This window comes from Amblyomma maculatum, chromosome 5 (assembly GCF_055883805.1).
Source record: "Amblyomma maculatum isolate TAMU_Amacu chromosome 5, ASM5588380v1, whole genome shotgun sequence".
In the NCBI taxonomy this organism is placed as follows: Eukaryota; Metazoa; Arthropoda; class Arachnida; order Ixodida; family Ixodidae; genus Amblyomma; species Amblyomma maculatum.
Window position 1 is genome coordinate 30,348,662 of NC_139348.1, and position 21,340 is coordinate 30,370,001.

The 21,340-nt window shown below is 44.6% G+C and overlaps 2 protein-coding genes across 4 annotated transcripts in view; one reads left to right on the forward strand and one right to left on the reverse strand.

Annotated features, from left to right (window-relative positions):
- Positions 1 to 10,505, reverse strand: part of Hrs (Hepatocyte growth factor regulated tyrosine kinase substrate) — a 39,671-nt gene extending 29,166 nt beyond the window's left edge. The window contains exons 1-7 of one of the 2 annotated variants that reach the window (XM_084603571.1): positions 10,321 to 10,505; positions 9,726 to 9,810; positions 9,523 to 9,598; positions 9,297 to 9,389; positions 7,662 to 7,785; positions 5,160 to 5,233; positions 154 to 278 (exon numbers count right to left, since the gene is read on the reverse strand). In XM_084603571.1, the coding sequence (XP_084459697.1) occupies positions 154 to 278; positions 5,160 to 5,233; positions 7,662 to 7,785; positions 9,297 to 9,389; positions 9,523 to 9,598; positions 9,726 to 9,810; positions 10,321 to 10,360 (617 nt within the window). In that variant the 5' untranslated portion in view covers positions 10,361 to 10,505. Of the gene's footprint in view, positions 1 to 153; positions 279 to 5,159; positions 5,282 to 7,661; positions 7,786 to 9,296; positions 9,390 to 9,522; positions 9,599 to 9,725; positions 9,811 to 10,320 lie in introns of both variants that reach the window. The other variant, XM_084603570.1, reaches the window with a different exon arrangement.
- A 295-nt stretch (positions 10,506 to 10,800) lies between these two features.
- Positions 10,801 to 21,340, forward strand: part of LOC146187945 (acyl-coenzyme A synthetase ACSM3, mitochondrial-like) — a 105,571-nt gene continuing 95,031 nt past the window's right edge. For both annotated transcript variants that reach the window (XM_084603574.1, XM_084603576.1), the window contains exons 1-2: positions 10,801 to 11,342; positions 11,415 to 11,514. In XM_084603574.1, coding sequence (XP_084459700.1) covers positions 11,242 to 11,342; positions 11,415 to 11,514 — 201 coding nt within the window. In that variant the 5' untranslated portion in view covers positions 10,801 to 11,241. The remainder of the gene's footprint in view (positions 11,343 to 11,414; positions 11,515 to 21,340) is intronic.

Consider the following 21,340-nt stretch of genomic DNA (forward strand, 5'->3'; position numbering starts at 1 on the left):
CATAACTCAAATTTCATATACTAAAGAAAAAAAAAAAAAAAAGTGCACAGGCAGAAGAATTACCAAACTACCACAGCCAATGATAAGCACTTCCAATTCTCTGTGTGCACTTAAGGGTTCCCACAGTACCACTGCAAATGGAGGGCCACTTACGCCGACAACTTCTCAAAGCAGGCCTCGCAGACACGCACTTCCTTCTCGATGCCGAAACGGGGGATGGGTGCATTCTGTGAGGAACACTTCTGGCAGAAGATCTGGCCACAGTTGCGGCAGTGGTGCTGCATCGGTGAAGCAGGAATGCAACAACAGGGTATTTGTTAGTGCCCGTGGTGCCCGCTTTCTTGTGTGCATCTGTGCTGCGTTAAATGCCTTGTTATTAGGTCTGACATTCAACCAGCTCAGCTGTTAGCTCTCTTAAAAGGAAGCTTGAACAGCATGACCAAGAGCTAAGGCCTAGTTGGACGCCTGAGCCCACACTTCCTACATTTCCCATACAGCAAAACCTTGATGCGTTTTCTTTTTAATGCAGGAAGACGTATTAAATTATCGGAGAAAACATATGATCCAAACTGCCTGACGTTGAAAAATTTAACTGCTGAATGAGTGACAAAGGCGTTTAGAGTTGAGACTTTCACTGCATAAAAGTGTAGATTAGCATTTCATGACATCAAGTCCAAACAGTTCTTTTTTTTTTTTTCGTTTGTGCAGAATTCCGTCCATATTTGTGCTGCCCTAAGCGCGGATGCGATTTAGTAACAAGTTTGGTTCATCGACGGCAATAATGAGCCGTGATTACTTCCTTGAGTGTTTACACCAATGACACGTGGAGAAGCCATCATGATAGACTACAGTCACCACGTTTTTGCTCCTACTGCATCCCCCACTAAAGATTAAAAACCAGCGGAAGGACGCAGACAGAGAGAGGTACACAAGTGACAACTAAGTTTATTTCTAAGAAATTCACATTCATATACACCCTTCAGCGAAGAAGCAACGCATGCACACATGGCAAGTGAAAAGCATGCAATGATAATCACGAGAAAAATGAAATGCCCATCATAGCACGCTATCTATGTGTGCTGTAACACTGCCGGAAGCATAAATGCAGGCTATTGCTTATGGAAACCATCATTATGGGCGGGGTAAAAAGAGTCAATGCAAAATCCTTCAAGCATATCATATCAAAAATGATGAGAATTGTATCAGTGACACGTCTGTGACCTTGCATGATAAAGAATTTCAGTTCTTAAGCTCCTTACAGTGCACATCGATAGCGTGCTGTGACGGGCATTTCATTTTTTTTATGATTATCATTGTTTTTTTTTCTCTTGGCATGTGCACATGCGTTGCTTCTTTGCTGAAGAGTATACATGAATGTGAATTTCTAGAAATACTCAGTTGTCAGTCCAGCGTTGTCATGTGTACCTCTCTCTGTCTGTGTCCTTACGCTGGTTTCAATCTTTACCAATAGGTACCAAATGGCCCAGCTGATCACTCTACTACATCCCCCAGACCTGGTTCTCGTGTCCACCGCTTCTCTCCTCAAGAAGTCATGCTCCCACGGGAACGAGCTCCTTATATGTTGGCTAGTTAGCTTTCTTTGGTGCTTCGCCCGTTTGCACTTAGTCACTGCAGGAAAGCAACTATGCCAGGTGAATGCCACTGATCAGTTTTTATATATTGCATGTGCTCGTTAGCACAAGTCCAGTTAATCACAAAATGTATTTATACGACCCTGATTTGTTGAAATTTCAAACATGATAATTGGGAAATTGTGTTATCCAGGAACCTATTAACAGGGAGAAAAATAGTGTAATTCTATGAGAGAGCTTTACTGTCCCCGATTTTGAGCGTTTGAAATGAAAAATCACATGAACCTAGAACATACGAGTTTTCACTGTATTTGCAATCGAAGTTTTAAAAATATTGCAAATGCTTAAGTACAGTAGAACCCTGCTGTTCCGTTCTCGGGTGCTGCGTTTTCCCGGCTGCTACGTCCTTGTGGTCGAGTCCCAGCATGACTCTCATAGACTTCCATGTATTAGAAACCCCGCTGTTACGTCGTAGCTTGGGACACGTTCCCGCATGATACGTTGTGAACTCGCACCCCAAGCCAACCCGAAAAACAAGCAGCGACGGCCATGTTTACTTTTTCGGCGAATTGACTTGGCCTGGCTTGGCCTAGTGTTGCTGGCGTGTCTACAGAGGGCACTAGTGACGCTTGGGCAGGCTGTGTCATCATCATCAGCAGCAGTAGTTGCGCTTTTTTTTTTGCGTCTTGCTGTCTTTCATTACTCCATGCTCCATACTTTGTGCGGTTGGTGTGTGTGCGACTGACTTCACGATTGCCGAGCTTAGGACTCTTTCCGCGTGTATTTTCCGGCTGTGAATTCGTTCCGCGGTCCTGTGCACACGCGTCCAGCGCACTCAATCGCCCACCTGGCGCATGCCAACCGTTCAGCACGTAAATACAGCAAGATGGCATCAAGAAAGCGCAAAGCGCTATCCTTGGAGGATAAACTGAATATTCTCCGCACTGTGGATGCAAACCCAACGCGGAAGCGGGTGTGCATCGCTAAGGAACTGGGACTTACGCCATCCACCCTCAACTCTATTGTTTCGAAAAGAAACGAGATCGAAGCAAATGCCCAGTCCTTTGACATCAAAAGCAAGCAAGCCCGCGGTGCAGAGCACGTGCAGCTTGGCGAGGCGGTGTACAAATGGTTCAAGCAAGCCAGAGCTCCAGGTGTTAATTTTGATGGCACCATTTTGCGCGAAAAAGCACTGGAGATAGCAGACAAGCTCGGGATCGTCGATTTCAGTGCGTCAAACGGCTGGATCGACCGATTTAAACGAAGGCACGGAATTTGCTACCGAACCGTGAATGGGGAGGCCGCAAGCGTGGACGTGGCTACTGTAGGCAGCTGGAAAGAGACCGTGGCGCGTATTATTGACGGCTACGAACCTAGGGACATTTTCAATGACGATGAAGCGGGCCTCTTTTTCAAAGTACAGCCCTCGAAGACGCTTAGCTTGAAAGGCGAGGCTTGCCACGGCAGAAAATGCAGCAAAGACCGTCTCACCGTTTTGTTGTGTTGCAACTCGGATGGCTCCGAGATGATGAAGCCGTGGGTCATCGGCAAATTTCGAAACCCACGTTGCCTAAAGAATATACGTTACCTGCCCTGCCACTACAAGAACAACAGCAAGGCTTGGATGCCGTGCGCAAGTTTTGACGAGTTCCTCGCGTACATGGACTCGAATATGGGCTGTGAGGACAGAAAAGTCGTCCTTTTTTTAGATAACTGCTCCGCGCATCCTAAGGACACTACGTCGCTGCGGAACATCAAGGTGGTTTACCTTCCGGCCAACACGACCAGCCACCTTCAACCCTTAGATGCTGGCATCATCAAAAACGTGAAGCATTTTTACAGGAAATGCATCGTGAAGCGATCCCTGGCCTCTGTGGACCGCGGGCAACAGCCAACTGGCATTACGATCCTGGATGCCATGCACTATCTGGCCACGGCATGGAGTGCTGTCACCACCACAACGGTCAGGAATTGCTTTGCGAAGTGCTTCGGCGACGCAGACAGCGCAGCAGAACCAGGAACCGTGGACAACCCCGGAACCCCCGAGGACTGCGAACTGGACACGGCCATGGAAGCGGTTGGCGCGAACAGGATCGTGTACAAAGATTACGTGTCTGTGGATGATGCCGTTGCCACCTCCGAGATGATGACTATCGACCAGATCGTGGCAGAGTGTGTAGACGCGCACAACAGTGGCGACGAAGAGGAAGAGGAGGAGGAGGATGCGCCGCAGCCGGAACCGACGTTTACATCGGCTGTGGCGGCATTGGACCTTCTCAGAAGGTACATTCGCGACGATCGCGAGAGACACATGGCACTGCAACTTTTAGAGAAGCGAGTTGTGCTCACCGGACGTGAAAAGATGCGACAGACAACGCTGCATGACTTCTTCAAGCGATAACATGGCAATAAATGCATTCAGTTGCCCACTACTGTCATTTTTCCATTTGTCCTACTTCCCGGCTCTTACGTTGTTTTTTTTACGGTCCCATGAAAAACGTATCAGCGGGGTTCTACTGTAATAACCTGTTCCTGCTTTCTCTTGGCGAGATGTAAGACAACTGAATAGCCCATGCTAGGTACCATAACATAACCAACATCATATTGTTGCAGGCAGCAGCATGGCGCAGATTTGAGAAAACTATGCACAACATAGATTCAACGAATCCAGAGTACTGCAAAGGACAGAGGAAGGCCAAGAAAATATTGACAAAGCACTGTCATTAAAGCACCATAATCCTTACAAGCAAAGCTAAATTTTGCAGTGGACAAAACATTACAACAATTAATAGCACTCACAGACATGTGTCAAAGTGAGAAGTTATATGTGAATACTCAAAGCTGTATAGCCCAACTGACAAATTATAATCTTCCATAGAATTGGTGAAGGTCAAGATGAACACAGTAAACCCTTTCAAGTTTGCACAAGCCTACATTTTTTTAACCTTTCGTGGCTTTGCAGACTCACCAGAGCAAGGTGCTTTCGCCGGCAAGAAATTTAGAGATACGAAATTAGAACATTCTTCCCCAGTCTGATTCAAACTTGTGATGCACGTTGGCTGTAGAATACATTCCATTCAAGCGAGCTACCAGCAAAAGCTGTGATGATGATTGCGAGGGGGCAGCATGGTGGCCGGTCATAATCATATGGAATGAGGAGTTGTGTAACAGGCTAGAAATTCATGTTTTCACTGTGTGTACCTTATCATAATAAAGCTATCAATGTAATGTAAGTTGGTTAGTAGATAGGAAATTACAATTACAGAGACTCAAGAGACTGAGCTCTACGCCAATATCAATTGTAGCCCCTTGGGTAGTAAAGGATTTTAAATGGACGGGATGACGCAGAAGAAATACACAGATGAGACAGTATATCTATTCTGTCCTTAAGTGTTCCTTCTGCGCTGGCCCGTCCACTTAGCGCTTTTTTGAGGAGACCCTAGGTTGAGTTATTATAACAGATCAAAGTACAGACAATTTTCAAAATTTCTGCTTGTAAAATTGAGCAAAAAAAATGCTTAAATGCAATTTGAATTAAAATGCGAAACAGCCGGCAGCTTCAGGTACCTTTCTCTGGACCAGGGAGAACTGCACGCGGCACCGATGGCAGCAGTCACCGTCCGCCCACTCGGGAGCCTGGTCTGCCAAAAACATGGCATCGCTCTCCTTCAAGTATGGGAACTTATACCCTGGTTGCAAAAACCAAAAAGTTTAGAGAAAAAAAAAAGAAAAGACTCACTCAGAGGCTCTACAAAACATCTTAAAAGAGCTGCAGCACAATCCAATAAGCCCACACCGTTAGATTTGCAACAGCTTTACAGTATGCTCAACCCGTACAGCAATGCGCAAAGCTTAGTATTCAATGCCTCCAGTCCAGCTTTGTTTATGGCATCATCATCATCATCCTCTGCCTGACTATATTCACTGCAGGGCGAAGGCTTCTCCCATATTCTTCCAATTAACCTGGTCCTGTGCGAGCTGCATTCACTTGACTCCTCTGAACTTCTTAATCTCATCCGCCCATTTAATTTTCTGCCGCCCCCTGCTACACTTTCCTTCCCTTGGAATCCAGTTTGTTGCCATAAGCGATCATCAGTTATCCTTTCTTCGCGCTACATGTCCTGCCCATGCACATTTCCTCTTCTTGATTTCCACTAGAATGTCAGTGACTTGAGTTATTTCTCTGACCCACTCTGCACGCTTCCTATCTCTTAATGTTATCCCTACTATTTTTCTTTCCATAGCCCTTTGCATTGTCCTCAACTTAAGTAGAACCCTCTTTGTTAGCCTCCACGATTCAGCCCCATAGGTAAGTATAGGTAAGATGCAACTGTTGTATACTTTGATCTTGAGCGATACCGGTAAGCTGCTAGTCATAATATGGGAGTGCTTGCCAAATGCGCTCCATCCGTCTTATTCTCCTTGTTATTTCCTTTTCATGGTCCGGATCTGAAGTTACTACCTGTCCTAAATAGACATATTCACCTACTACTTCCAGTGCTTCGCTACCCAACGTAAACTGCTGTCCCTTCCCTAGGTTATTGAACATTACCTTCTGCATATTGATTTTCAAGCCTACCTTTCTACTTGTCCTGTCTAGATCATCAATCATTCTTTGCAATCCATCCCCTGAGTTGCTTAGCAAGGCAATGTCATCAGCAAATCGCAGATTATTCAGGTTTTCTCCATCTGCTCTTATCCCTAACTGCTCCCATTTCAAGTCTCTAAATACTTCTTCTAAGCAAGCTGTGAATAGTACTGGGCAGATTTTGTCTCCTTGCCTAACACCTTTCTTTATGGGAATTTTGTTACTTTCTTTACGCAGAACTATGGTTGCTGTGCAGCCACTATATATATCTTCCAGCACTTTCACGTACGGCTCGTCTATCCCCTGATTTCGCAATGCCTGCATCACCGCTGAGGTTTCTACTGAGTTAAATGCTTTTTCGTAATCAATGAACGCTATGTATAAGGGCTGGTTATATTCTGAGCATTTTTCCATCACCTGATTGATGGTATGGATATGATCGATAGTAGAGTATCTTTTTTGAAAACCTGCTTGATCTTTTGCTTGGTTGCAGTCTGAAGTTGTCCTGATTCTATTAGCGATTACTTTGATAAATACCTTATACGTAACAGACAGTAAGCTGATTGGTCTGTAATTTTTCAAGCCCTTAGCGTCCCCTTTCTTATGAATGAGAATAATGTTTGCGTTTTTCCATGGTTCCAGTACTGTCGATGACACCAGGCACTGTGTATACAGGGTGGCCAGTTTTTCTAGCACGATTACCCCCCCTTCCTTCAACAAATCTATAGTTACCCGATCCTCTTCAGCTGCTTTTCCCCTTTTTCATGGCGTAACATTACACCAAGTGTGATAAGAGTACCCATTGATCAAAGCAATGTAAATGTAAATGCTAACTTCTACAATATTACTACGAACTAGAAGATGACAAAGCAGGCGCTGGAACAGTTGGAGTGCTCCCACTAGGCCGGTTAACCATCATGCCATCTCATAGTCATTTTGTGATGTAGTGCTACTGCTCTTTGGCTTGCCACTAAGTATCAATAGCATGGCATAAGCAATGAATTTCACTTGGGCAAGATTTCACTGCAGTCATCTCCGTGAAGCCAATCAGCCTGTGGCACTTTCAATTTCTTAACCTAGTCTTAGAATATCCACAACTACAGGCATGCTTAAATAATTATATCAATATATCAAGTCAGATACAAGGAAGAAAAAGCCTGGTGCACGTTTGCAACAGTTTAAGCTTTTCCACAAATACAATGAAGACTGGAAAGCAACCAAAAATGTCGGTCATTATGGTATTTCAATTACATCACCCATTCATTTAACATGTATGGTTAATAATATCCAAGAGCTTAAAACCCTGTAAAACTGTCCAGCTTTGCCAGTGCTATTGCAAAAGGCCTGAAAGAGCCTCTCAGACAGCAAAAACAGCAGCTTGTCAGAGAATTGTTTATACTACTAGGCTCCAGGACAATGGCACAGACAGAATTATTAAGATAGACACAAACTGGGACATGCTGTGTCCACCACTGACTCACCCTCCATCTTCATCAAATTGAGGGTGTCCTGGACTGCCCTGTAGTTGGGATCGTTGCGGAATGCGTGGGCCCACGCCTGCACCAGCTCTAGCACCTTGTCCCGCACCGCCTCGTTCGTGTTAGCCTACAAAGCGCATTCACTGTTAGGGCAATGAGGCAAGGCACCAAGCACAGTGACGTGCTTGCAAGAGTAAAGACCAGAGATGCCTGTGCAACAGAAATGTGCACAGACCCCAAACTTCTGTTATGCCTGTTATTTGCAATAAATGTGCAAGAGGGTAGTGAACATTAATCCTCCTGTGGAGGTTGCTTGCACCCTGTTAACAATTTATAACTGAGGTTCTTCGTTTCTGTTGTACCTGTTTGAAAAGTTGCTGCCACGTGTTCAGTGGATCTGAGGTGATGCCAACTTAGGAAAAAAACTGGAGGATTATCACTAATTGTTTATTCACTCTCATTCCAGTTCTTGGAGTAGTTTGGTGGAATAGCAGTGATCATATTGCATATTTTTTACGCTTCATGCAACCTCGTTTTCAACATATCACAGCTTGGTATAGCTGTTAAAATTGGTTTATAGGGTTTAACATTTCAAACAAACTAAAACTCAGGCTACGAGAGGCACCATAATGAACGACTCTGGAAATTACTGCTGCCGGGGGTTCTTTAACGTACAACAACATTGTGCAGTACGCGGGCACCTAACAACTTTTCGCCTTCATTGAAAAGCGGCCACCATGGTCAAGAGTGAACCTGCACCTATAGGATCAGCAGTAAGGTACCCAAAATTGTGGTGCTAAAATTGAAACTGAAACAAAAAAGATGAAAGTGAATCACAACCTACTTCGCTACGTATAGGAGGATTCTAAGTGGAGGTCACACTTACTTGCGCACCACTCCAAAGATGTAAACAGGTGACTAGCTTTTGTATAACAGCATAGCCTGTTGTGCCTTTTGTAAAAAATAAAAGCTTGTTGTCAGTACTACTAACTCCACAAGAGATATTTCATAGCTCAAAAACAATCTCAAACTTCTAGCAACAAGTGCCATTTTTGCAACACAAGTACCACCACCTAAATTTAGGCAATTGTCAATTCCTACTCTGTGAGACAAAAGTGCCGCTCGGTGAGCAGTTTACATACACTGCCATACATTATATGTTGTTCCCATTAATGACACAGATGTCAGTAAACCTGAATGTGCCATGAAAGGTGAGCATGCTTCATTGGCAAGTTCAGTAACCTATCAGAATATCAACTGTGCACAAGACAATGAGCTGGACTAGATCCACCCAAAAAGAGTGATAATCTGCTTCTTCAGAGCTCAGTCATACAAAGAGTAAACTGTAAACTGTGGGGCTTAATGATCTGAAGACACAAAAACGCTACCTGGAATGCCATAGTGGTGAGGGGGGTCTGGATTAAGCTAGACCACTTCGGTTTCTTCAACGTGTGCCCACACTGGAGCGCACGGGCATTTTTGCATCTCTCCATTATGCAACTTCAACTTTGTTAATCAGAATCAATCCCCACACAGACAAATCCCAACAGCTGTCCACAGATCTTTTGCTTACAGCAAAGTCGTGCAAGCAACGAGACATGCACAAGCATGGCAGGAGACTTGAGAATTCATGTTCACCTTGACTAGATCCCTCAGCTCTTCCATAAAAGGTTTCGTGGCGATCTCATTGTGAACCAAGGCGCCGCAGTTCTTAACGCAGGACTCCAAAACCTGCAAGCGAGACGTGCAGTCAGCAAGGCCAGATTCTGCGCTGTTTTGAACAGGATAAGTTTTGCATACGAAACTGGCTGGACTGGACACAGCAGGAAAACTGCTTCGGAACAGATCGAGATTTACAAATCACCTGAAGGGCAAATAGTGTCACATGTGGGTTTCGGGTGTACAGTCTCTTCTTGATCGCACTGATAGCATACTTTGGTCTGCAATGGAAACAGGACAGCACTATAAGCAAGCACACGGCGATTCACTTGTGAGTGAATTCTGAAGTGCTCACAACTGAAAAATGAAATTAACGTCTCGGCGTCGGAATTAAACCTGTGAACTTACTGCACGTCTCCCTGGCGAATGCAGTCGCATATCTGAATGATGGAAGGCCAGTCGGGTTCCAAAAGCAAGTGGCTCGTAGCCTTGTCTGAAAACCACGCGGGACGAGCCGTGAACACAACACCAAGAACACTTCACAACTTTTTTACGAGTAAAGTAGTCAGTGAGCAACAGGAGTCAAGAAAAGAAACAAATCGCTTCGTAGCAGCAACAAGGATATGCGACGATCACTCGTGAATGACGTCAGCACGCAAAGCACTTGCACGGCGTCGAAACGATTGTCGAATGGATGGTATCAAACAAATACGAGATAAACCCAACTGGAGTCAGCATATATTTCTTGCGGTTCTGATGCGACGCAACGCTGTAAGCCGATGAAGGCATCCAGCGAGGAGTACGTAAACACGCCCGATAAGGTTGAAGGCAGTGGTACCTACTGCTTCTGTTGTGCAGCGCGATAGAAAGCAAGGATAGTTGTACACTGGCGACTCAGAGCCACTGACGTCATCGCACTGTAGCAAAGCTGGCTTGGAGAACGCACGATCGTGACAGAGAAACAGAGAAGCGTAGGTGTAAATGAGCAAAGAGGCACACTCACCCAACAGCTTGTCGAATGCCGCCGTGGACCAACTGAACATCGCGAATTTCGCGGGGCACCGCTGGGGCGGCTCGAACGAACAATGTAGAAAGGAGGTTCTTTTTTTTTTTCTCGGGGTTTGAGTCCGCCTCCAAGCGACCCTAAAGTGCCGAATGAAATGTCACTTTCTTTGCTGGACACTGCGAGGTGCGGCTGTTCTGCAATCAGGTGACAGCAAATGGCCTTTAACCGGAAAGAAGCGACGTCTTCCTGTTTCTGGACTGACCGATGCGTTACCTAGCGGGAAGAAATATATAAGTAGTAAGGAGTAGTATTAGTTTCGCCTTTGCAGCGTAGTTTTAAAACTAACGCAAAAATAAAGTTTCTGCTAAAAACAACGCGCAGCAGAAAGTTTTGCTTCAGCAACAAAAAAAAATATCAGATAAATACATAACAGTTAGTTTCGGTTCTGTCATTGTTGGCATGGCCGCGCTTATTTGATACCGCGTTTGATACATCGCTGCTGCCTGTTGCTCCCGAAGTTTCTTTATGAACGCACGTACAACAGTTGCAGCAGTCTATACTTTTTCTACCTTTCGAAGTTGAAAGCACGGTACGGTTGGAAGGTTTGTAGCGGAGCGGCAGGGCCTGCCTCTTTTCCGCGTTGATTGATTTCCATCACCATGGTTTCCACTGTGGTTTCCATGCAGTGGTAGGGTGGTAGTTTCGTTTCCCATTGGTCACGCAGGTAGCGCCACATGCGAATGTAATGTAATGTTGCTGTGCTGAGCTTCTGGACTGTACGCGTTGATGGAGTATCAAGCCACGGGAGGTGTGTTTATCTGCTGTATTAACAGCTTCTATTGTTTTGTTCTGAGGCTTGAACGGCAGTTTTCGTGTGCTGCTTGACGACGGTAATCGGGATCGCACGAGCGCTGCGAGATGATTCGTGTAGTACGTTCAACAGTGACTCGCTTGCGTCCTGTGTTAACGCAGAAGTTTGTGCATGCAAGATCTGTGAGTCGTCTTCAAAAGTCTCTCTCGTGAGTATATAGGTTTATCTCACATTGTTGTTTGGTGTTTCTTTGATATAACGTTTGGTATTACTTTGTCAGTAACAACGATACTGATGGCTGTTGGCAAGTCGTGGATAACCCGCCCCGTGAATTCAATTTTTCGAGGGACATCATCGAGTTTTGGGCGGCGGAAAAACAGGTAAGCTAGTGCGTGCGCGTGCACTTGAACGATTTTCGGATCTTGCGTGTGGGTACCACTCCCGAAATTGTAGTATGTCACTATTTTATGTGGACACCTTTATCGCTCCGGACCACTGACTGGGCCGCAGACCAGTCACGTGGTGTCGATCGCGCACGGTCCAGCTAGGTCCGGCCCGTAACAGCATCCACACAGCGGGCCAAAATAGCAGCCGACAAATAGCAGCTCACCACAGCTGCACTATAGCTGCACAGCGCGCAACCGTTGCCCTTGGTTCAACCAGTGTGACGACCGGCGCCGGAGAGCGGGCCGCTTTTGCGATGACAGGAACCGACTACCGCGAGAGGGCGCGACGTGCAACACGGGTGCCACGTTCGCCGCTCGGCGCGTAGCGGCCGCGGGGATAGGGGGGTACCAGGTATAGAGTTAATACAAAGACTGTATTCACTCTATGGTACCAGGGGTACAGAGGAGGGGCGCGGTTCTGTTTGGAGCTATTTTGACACCCCACGCAAATGGTGCGATATTTTATAAAGGGGCTACACTTATTACAAGTGCTTAAACTCATCCCTGCCATGCCATTATGTTAATCTGGAGACGCCGTGCTCGCTTGGGCAATCCTACGGAGCAGCGCGCGATGTTTGAATCGCTATTTCAAACTCTCAACATTTCTTCCTGCGGACAGCCATAAATCGCCCAGATGAGCTTGTACTTAATGTTTTCAACGAAGCATGGTGTTTTGCATTCTTTCTTCCAGTAAGGGAATAAAGGCTACTGCCGAGGAGCGCTACTAACACGCGGAGAAAAACAGTACATGCGAATCACAGCTTGTGCTTCCTAAGGTCTCTTAGGAACAACTTATTTTTTACGAACCTTATTTACGAACACCTGCTTACATTTTGCTGCTTGTGCTTATTAATACATAACAACGTTTATCTTAAATCGTCAGTAATTTGTAATATATCTCTTTAATAGGTGTTCTTTATGTGCCCTAATAACCGCTTATAGAAATTACAAATACATTGTGCGAGCAAAACACATTTATTTATTACCGTTCTAATATAAAGCACTGCGGTATTTAGCGGTAAAAAGAAAAAAAAAAAGAAAATATGCGCGACTCAAGCATTTATTCTCTGTTCGTGATTAACAAATACATATATCGCGGACATTTGTTTATGTGTCGCTGACCAAAGGGTGAACCAGCTGTTTAGATTTCAAAAATGTCAAGTATAGCTGGGACAAAACTTCAGATAAAATATGAAAAATTAAACCTGTATATACGTTCATACTGGGCACTTGAGAGCGGACGCTTTACTGGCATCAAATGGTACCAGAGCAAAAAGAAAAAAAAAGAAAACACTTATAATTGCGCGTCGTATTGGCAGATATGATGCAGTTCTAGGCGCGCACCGCAAGAAAACGAAAAATGCGAAAACGGTGACGGGCGCCAAATGCACATGCAATTAATATAAGGCCGATTCAGATGCAGTCACTAATGCGTGTTTATTCTTCGAGTGTGTGGCATTTGGGGGGGGGGGGGGGGGGAATGTTAGTAATCGACTGGATATACTCTCCAATACTGCTTGCCGGACTATAATCGGGCTACTTGCCGCGGGTACTCTTTGCAGAACTAATCAGACTATAATTGTTAACAAGGTTGATATTACACGTGGAATATTTCCAAGGGAATTCAATTATTTTCCCTTTGAGAATTCTTGTCGTGGTTCGCTTGCTTCGCAAAGAGCGAAGCCGCAAAAACACATTAAATTTCATTATTTCAAGTGTGAGCTTTCTGGTGCTCTAAGTAGGTAGAATTTTTGAACCTCCGCATTTTAGATGAAGGTTGCAAAATCTGAAGTGCAAAGGCGTCCAAAAGGATCGTACACCCGAGCCAAATTTTTGGGTAAATAGCGACTATGGCTTGGAGCCTATGGCGCAGTTTCTGTTCGTGGCGAAAAACCGTGCTGACCTCACAACTTCTCTTTCGCTGAAGAATTATGTAGCGGAAGCGAATTAGGCGTACACTATAGCCTCTGCGTCCTCTATTTTCCATCGTTCTTTTTTTTTTTTCAAAGCTATTATTTTTTTTTTTTCATTTTGTATGTGCACCAAAACAGGACTAGAGCGATCTTCTGGGGTAAATGACTTACATATTACCAGTTGCTTGAGCTTGCAGAATAAAAACTACCTAGAATGAAAACATTTTCTGGAACAATTAAGTCATTGTCAAACTATAATGCATTGAGATTAAATGTCGTATAGCGCACATCTCTGGGTACTTAAAGCTACCCGTTACAACAATGTTCCAACTTATGAAAATAAAATAAAATGGTTTGTTCTTATATTAGTGTACAGTTTTACAAAGTTGTTTACTTAAATTTCGACGCTTATATCTACGCGTTCGATTGCAGCCTTTTTGTTCACTGCTTTCTTAATTTTCAGGCCTCCATTTGGTTCTTAAGCTCGATTGTTTCCCTTTTTTTTTATTTCCTGTCATATTTCTCCATTTTTCTTAGTCTTTAGCTGCCTGCTTTCTTCTCCATCGTGCGTTTGCTGCGCCGCACGGCAATTCCAAACCTTTGTTCACATTCGCGGTCACTCTTTTCACGGCGCTGCGTGCCTCCTTTCTTCCTCTCTTGTAGGCGACACGTTTCTTTTCTTTTTTTCTACGCATCCTTTACTTCCCACTTCTTCCACCTTTCCTGACCCACTGTGTTTAGTTATTTAGTAGCCGTTTACCTGGTGTAGTGTCGTTCGTTTTTCATGTCTCTACATCTATGCGGGGCAGTCCATATTTAATTAATTCGAACTTAATGCCGACTTTTCTTGTGGCTTCAGGTAACTTACTGTAGCCGGCATAGTCTGCGCGTGAAACAACGAAATATACCATTTTTGACTATTTTGATAATGAGGTTACTGTGGCCAGCTTTAGTCAGCGCTCGAACGCACATGTTGCATGTTTGACTTCTTCATACATCCTGTCCCCACACTGCCCTCTTTTCAAAACGAGTGCATTTCTGGACGTCAATTAGGTGCTTCAGGAATGCTAAAGCAAGCTGTGCGGCGAGTGAAGCGTGGTGTGTGAGTCTGAATTTGTACGCCCTCTCCAAGCTGTTTTCTTCGGAGCCCAGCTCCTGTCATGTTGCTTCCGCAAGGTGTTGCCAACAGCCAAAAGGGAAAATAAATTAGGTGATTGCTAACAGTACTGAGCCCCATTAACTGGCATATTTATAAAATCTTGTCGCGAACAGCTCGAGACGACGCACAAGCAAACAAGCACGCACAGTGGGCGTGGTATCCACCCTGCTGCACAGTGCGCATACGCAGGCGCCCGGACGGCTGACACACCAGTTGCTGGTGGCGCCCTCTGCACTGCGGCGCCTGCGTCATCGCAAAAGCGGCCCCCCCAGCTCCCATGCATTTTGCGGCGCGGTCGACACACTGCCCAATCTTCTAGAGCACTATAGCTGCGGTAGCTGCGGTTACCATAGAGTTCATACAAAGACTTTGTATTAACTCTATGGCGGTTACATGACGGTTACAAATCAGCGTTGCCAAATGTCGGTGAGCAAAAGTGGCTAGATGGCAACGTGAAAGTAGCTAAAAGTGGCTAAAAAATCTAGCAAGGAGCTAAAGGTAGCTAGATTTTTTCCCAAGAATTGTTATTTTATATTTTGGATATATGACGCATTCATTGGTAGCCCTATTATTGTAACATAGTTTCCTGCAGGTGACTACGCATGACAAGTGCTAACTAACGAATAATGAATGATTAATATGCTCAGGTTTGGATTCCAATAATTTAGGGAGGCCTAGTTTTCGCAAAGCGTTAAGGTCAGTGTGTTAAGAAAAGACGAGCTGCTAATGCATCACTCCTCTGTAAACATGCAAAGAATGGACTTTTATCTACTTTTTGCGCGTACACAGAGGCCTATGAATGGAGAGTTATGAAAGGTTTAATTACTGTCCAGGCGATATCTTTAGTCCACGACTCGGCGTAACTCGGACCGGTGGGCCTCTTGGCCTCTTTCATCCGCTCGGCGCCCACCGCACATGATCCGCAAAGAGAGTCCAATCAGACACTCGATTCCAGGCGCCGTATGTTCGCCGCGCAGGGAACGTTAACAGTTTAAGTAATAGGAATGCGTACACACATGCGCAATAGTGAACCGCGAGCACGATTTCAATGCTCATCGAAGCCCCCGCGCTGCATGGTAGGCGACAGCCGTCAGAAGCTGCGCTGGCGCATCAGCCGCATCACCTCGCCTCTTTACTTTGTGAGAATTTTTTTCTTTTTCCCGTTGAGGCAGACATGGAGGAAGCTCCATGGCACCATGCTCCATGGAGGCAGAGGCAGAGAGTCTCAACACCCGCTAAGTGGCGCCTTGTATTGTATCTCTCTCTCTCTTTTCAAGTGTTTCCTTCTTTCTCTCAAGATATCTTTGTCTGGTTTGCGTCTTGTTTAAAAACTACCGGATGGCGCTGTGTGCCTGACGTCAGTTTCATCATGTCTAGCGTCCGTGGAAAGATTTTTCACGCCAGAATAATAATTTTCCGAAATTTGGCCAGATTTAAGCTAGATTTGTAGCTAGATTTTGAAGAAAGGAGCTGAAACAGCTACTCGTAGCTAAACTAGTAGCTAGTTGAGTCCAAAAGTAGCTAAATCTAGCTGAAAAGTAGCTAAATTGACAACACTGTTACAAATATCCTAATTATTTATAACACCGTGTGTGGAGCTGCTTTTGACTCGAGAATAGTGTGCTCAAGCATCGTTCTATCCGCCGCGTCGAGGCGTGCTACGGCAGCAGCGGATATCTTTTATGTCAGCGTGCGTAGTGAAATATCCTTTCCTAGAGTAATAAGCCTGACATAAAGGTGTATCCGAACTGACCACTTCTTGCGGATCACTGTGATAACAAGCAAGTTTCTGCATAACAGCTGCCGCATGTGCAGCGTGCCGGCTCACCGGCCTTCTTGTATGCTATCTCCACTGCTTTTTTTGTTTTTTTACAAGACAGTCGGCAGACCTTCTCTTTTTTTTTTTTCACTGGGCAGGCCATTTACAACAGTGCAGGTGAAATCGAAGAGAGATGTATTTGGTTTGGTCTTGGGGTTTAACGTCCCAAAGCGACTCAGGCTATGAGAGACGCCGTAGTGGAGGACTCCTGAAATTTCTACCACCTAGGGAAGGGAGATGTAGTAGCGCTGGATTTGTGACAGTAACGTCTTCTAGTTTCCTCCTACTCCCCGCTCCCTTTTCACTATGCCTGATGGCAAACTCATTGAATAAAAAAACAAACAAAAAGTGCAGCATTTGCATTATTTCTTTCTGCCCTCTTTACGGGGCACTTGCATCAATTCAGTGCGCCGAGTCATCTTCGTCACACTCTCCGAAGTGATCGAGCAATGTGAGCTGCAACGCTGTCTCGGGCGCTAGAAGATTGCGCTTATTGCTGTCGCCGGCTATGCGTGAAGGAAGTTCAGTGGTTCAAAACGTTTCATGCGTGCTCAGCTATGAAAAATGAAACCAGAAAAGATGTCAAGCCCGCTTAGCCCCTGTCAGCAAGCCATGTGCTGCACGCTTTACTTTTCAGGCCATTTTTTTGTCGCTGAGATTGTTCGAAGGCTTTTCGCGATCTTTTCATTTTAAGATGAAAGCTTATAGGCTCCATAGCAGTGAATGCGAGCTCCGTCCAAAGACAAGAAAACGTGATCAAAAAGCAAAAAATTATGTGACAATAACGTAACGGTGATGTGGTTGCTTTGGTCCATCAAACAGATTAATGTGTGAGGTGTGAAAAGCCCTACATGTTGGATAACTTCAGTGAAGGGTGTATAAATTTAAATCAAGAGTGCATAGCACTAAAAACAAATGTGTTTTGCTGAAAAACAGATTAAAAGCGTTGGTTTAGACTACGGTTTATTACGAGTAGAATCTGGCTAGTTGGGATGAATTACGCATAGATTAGAATAGATCAAGTTACAATGGGGTAGGATAGGTTATAGTGAAGGGTTAAGGGTCGACAAGACAAGCATTTCGTTCTGCAGAACACAAACTTGTCTGCTAGGCGTCACATGCTCTAAGACAGAGTGCCATGGAAGCCTGCTGATAAAGAGACCACAGTATGACGAATATTTGGCCTATTTTCTGAGCAGGTCCGGTTTGTTTGTACTCGTTCGCAATGAATTTGAGCTCGTGGCAGAACACTCACAACATTTTTTACTCTGCTTTTGGATGGGTGAATGTAACGTGTTGAACACATGACCTTAGTTTTATCAAGTTGGCGGTAGTAATTGTGGCATTATTTTTTGTAGTCCAGCAAGGTAGTCAGCAGATGTTTTCAAGGATTGTGGACGAAGTTTAGGGAAGTAAATTTGGCACTCTTAGAACTAGTGATGAACTGTGAAGGTATGAATAATGAGCACATTTATGCCAGCAGAACCCACCCCCAGTCTATCTTAATAAAAGTAATCTACCCCATCAAAACTTAATTCACTCTTTTGCACCTCCATCCATCAGAATGCTCCGTAACCCAACTCAGTCTAGCCAACCACAACCAAATACAATGCAATACACTCCTCTAGTATATCCCTATAATCCACAGTACCCAAAATAATCCACCCTAATTCAACATATTCAACCCTTAATCTTCTTGCATATACCCTTAATTTACTGTCATCTGCCTTAATGAATGCTAACCGAACAAATAACCCTTAATCAAAACGCACCTATCATAATTCAAGCAATCTATTAGAATTCACACCTATTGCACTCAGATTCGATCCACATTAATCCAGTCAAATATATCCTTAACCAATTTGATGTAGGCGAAAAGCAAAGAGCACTGTGTGATGTCGGTGCAGGTTAAAGAACCTAGGTGCTCGAAAATTCTCGAGACCTTGGCTACGGCATCTTTGAAAGCCTGAGCCTAATTAGGGCATTAAACCCTGTGAACCAAACCGATTTAATCAAAAGCGATCCATATTTAGTCCAACATTACTCATCATAACCCACCCTCAATACTAATTTGTCAACACAATAAACTATCGTAATTCAACGTCTTTGTTTCAATACACCCCAAACATTCATTAACATTCTGATGGATCACAGCTGTGACCACTTGACTGTCTCGGTGGCATCAGGGCGATATTTCAGGACCATATTTTGCAAGCCGGATGCTACTGGATTTTGCTGCTACTGAGAGAAGTTCATCAACGACTTGTAACAGTTGCAAATCACGGAAAAGGAGCCAGAAAAGAATCGCAAGGAATGCAATGCTTGCGGCCAGCACTAAGCTCTCTTCGCGCCTTTTCTTGTTTCTTTTCTTAATGGCGAAGTTCTCTTAAAACGTTCTCGATCACTCCATGCAAAGTCGGCATTGCGGGAAAGCGGCTGCCACTCTTTGGCCCTCGAGCCGCGCGCCCACTTCGGAGTGCGTGCCAAAGGTTAGTCTGCACTTTGCATCGATGCAAGCACCTCCGCAAAGGTGACAGGAATGACGCAAGCACCTCACACACTGTCACACACCAGAGCGATACCATCTCCTTCACCCTCCCAAGAGCAAGGGAGCTGTTCACCCTCACCCTCTTTACCCTCGCAGCAGGCGTGCCAAGAAAACGGGTGCCACCTCCCAGCCCCGCATCTGCTCCGTGTCCCTTTGCAGTGGGCTGTATATTTATGACGGGGGCTAGTTAGCGGAGCGAATTTGCAGTATACATGGTTGTGTGAGAGTATAAATTTTTCAATTGCATAAATCTAGTCAGCTAGCCACCTGGAATGCACGCATATATGAAGGGCACATGAGTGCTCCATCTACAGTGCTACATTAAATTTATTCCTGTGTACGCAGACCCCATAACTTTTTCTGCAAAATGCATGTGATCGCTTGTATGCTGTGCTTTTTTTTACTCCGAATTATGCTGTGCGATTGTGTTGAAGTCATCATAATAAACTAAACCTCTATCCAGAATTGCCTTTTGCAGGCCTGCATTTATGCGCCGGTCTTGGAAGCCTTCCCAGTTTTTTTGCTAGAAGAATGGCATCGTAAGTCCAGGCGGGCAGTCCGCTACACCTGCCATCGTAGCTAACACAATAATTTTAAGCCTAACCAGCTAATTTGTTGTTTCCTGTTGATTCCCCTTCAAGCACCTCATAAAAAGTAATACTACAGTGATAAATGTCCCTTCTCAAGTCACTTCTTTATCTCCTCACTTACTATACCTTCGACTTTTTTTCCCACGTCACCTTCACACTCCTCTTCTTGGATAGATATGCTTATACCAAACCAGCAGTACTTCAGGTTTTAACTTAACTAGAAGAGGTTTGCATTGTTGCATGTGCCTATAATGTATGAAAATGCTATTTGCAGTGCTTTTTCCTCAGTTCTAAGCTCAGCGCATGAACGCAAATTTCTAAGCTTAACAGGTGGATAAAATATTCCTCTTAGTTGTGAAACTCTCATTTTGTACTGCTAGGAGCGCTGAATTCTAACAACATTCCCTTTGAGCTACACTTATAGCAATGCAATTACTGCTTCTTCCAGGTCTTTGCCCTTTGATGGAACAAGACACCTTTGTTGGAAAGGACTGCTATATGACAGGGGCATAGGTTATCTTCTAGAATGCTACCTTATCTTAAACCATTGTGCAATTTCACTGATAACCGAGCTCGTTCATGGCTATCCTGCACTTGCTTCTTTGTAGCTGTTTGCATTGTTATTCTGTAAAACATCAATGTTACTGTTACGATTTGTGTTATCACTGTTTTCTTTGAAACCCTCTTATCTCGGGCTTATCATGCTGCCGCTCCAGCTACCCGAATGACTCCAAGGAGTTTCTTATGCTTCCATACTCTATCTATGGCCCTCTTTTTATACTTTTCTGTCATCTGCGCTACAGCTATATCCATAAAATAGCCATGAATCAGGTACTGAATGCTTGTGCTTTGTGCGCATGTGGAAAACAGAATGCAGGCTGCATCCATGTCTCCTGTTGTTGTTCTACATTGCGAATGGAGCTCTTGCGTTCGCTGTCAGACATGCTTATCTTTTCATGCCTGTTTTTATAACTTTTAGCCGTCTATACAAAGTTTGCAGCATTGGGCAGCAGTCTCTGTTGGAGTGGAAAGTGCTCGGTTCCGAAGTTATTAAGCCTCACATCTCATATCTTTGTTTAGTTTATTTGATTGTGTGGCCTGCATATACAGTTAAACCCCTATGTAACAAACCTCCATGTAGCAAATTCCTCAATACTATTACGAAGTTTTTCTATTCTCCCTTACCGCCCCAATTGAAATGCGTGCATTTGAAAATTTCATCTAATGAATATGTCGTGGCAGTTGACCTTGATATAACAAACTCGTGCCGCCAGCTATCTCTCAGCTAGTGCTGAATGACAGGAAATCTAGCAGAACCCCACAAGTTTCGGGACAATAAAACACGATCTGACATGAGAGGAATGTCTACGAGAGCAATGAGTGACCGCAATTGATACAAAAAGCCGTGTTCAAGCACTGATGGTCCATCTACGTGGCAAATGAAGCAGTCTCGTTGCTTTCACTTTTGGAACGTGGCTCTACAATGCTTCATGCTTAAGCAGCAAAAAATAACAGATCAAAGAAAAAACACATGGTGCAAGCAGTGTGTGTCCACCGCTGCAATGGTGGTGGGCAGATGGAAACATGTGTGAAGGTGTAGGTGCCTCCTTGTTTGGCAGCGGTACAAACGTGCACCCTCTCCCTAAGACTGACTCTTCTGCCATGCTCCTTTTCATGCTCTCTCATAGGCGCGTCATGCGAGCTGAGGCGGAGATGGAGGCTTCCGTTGCT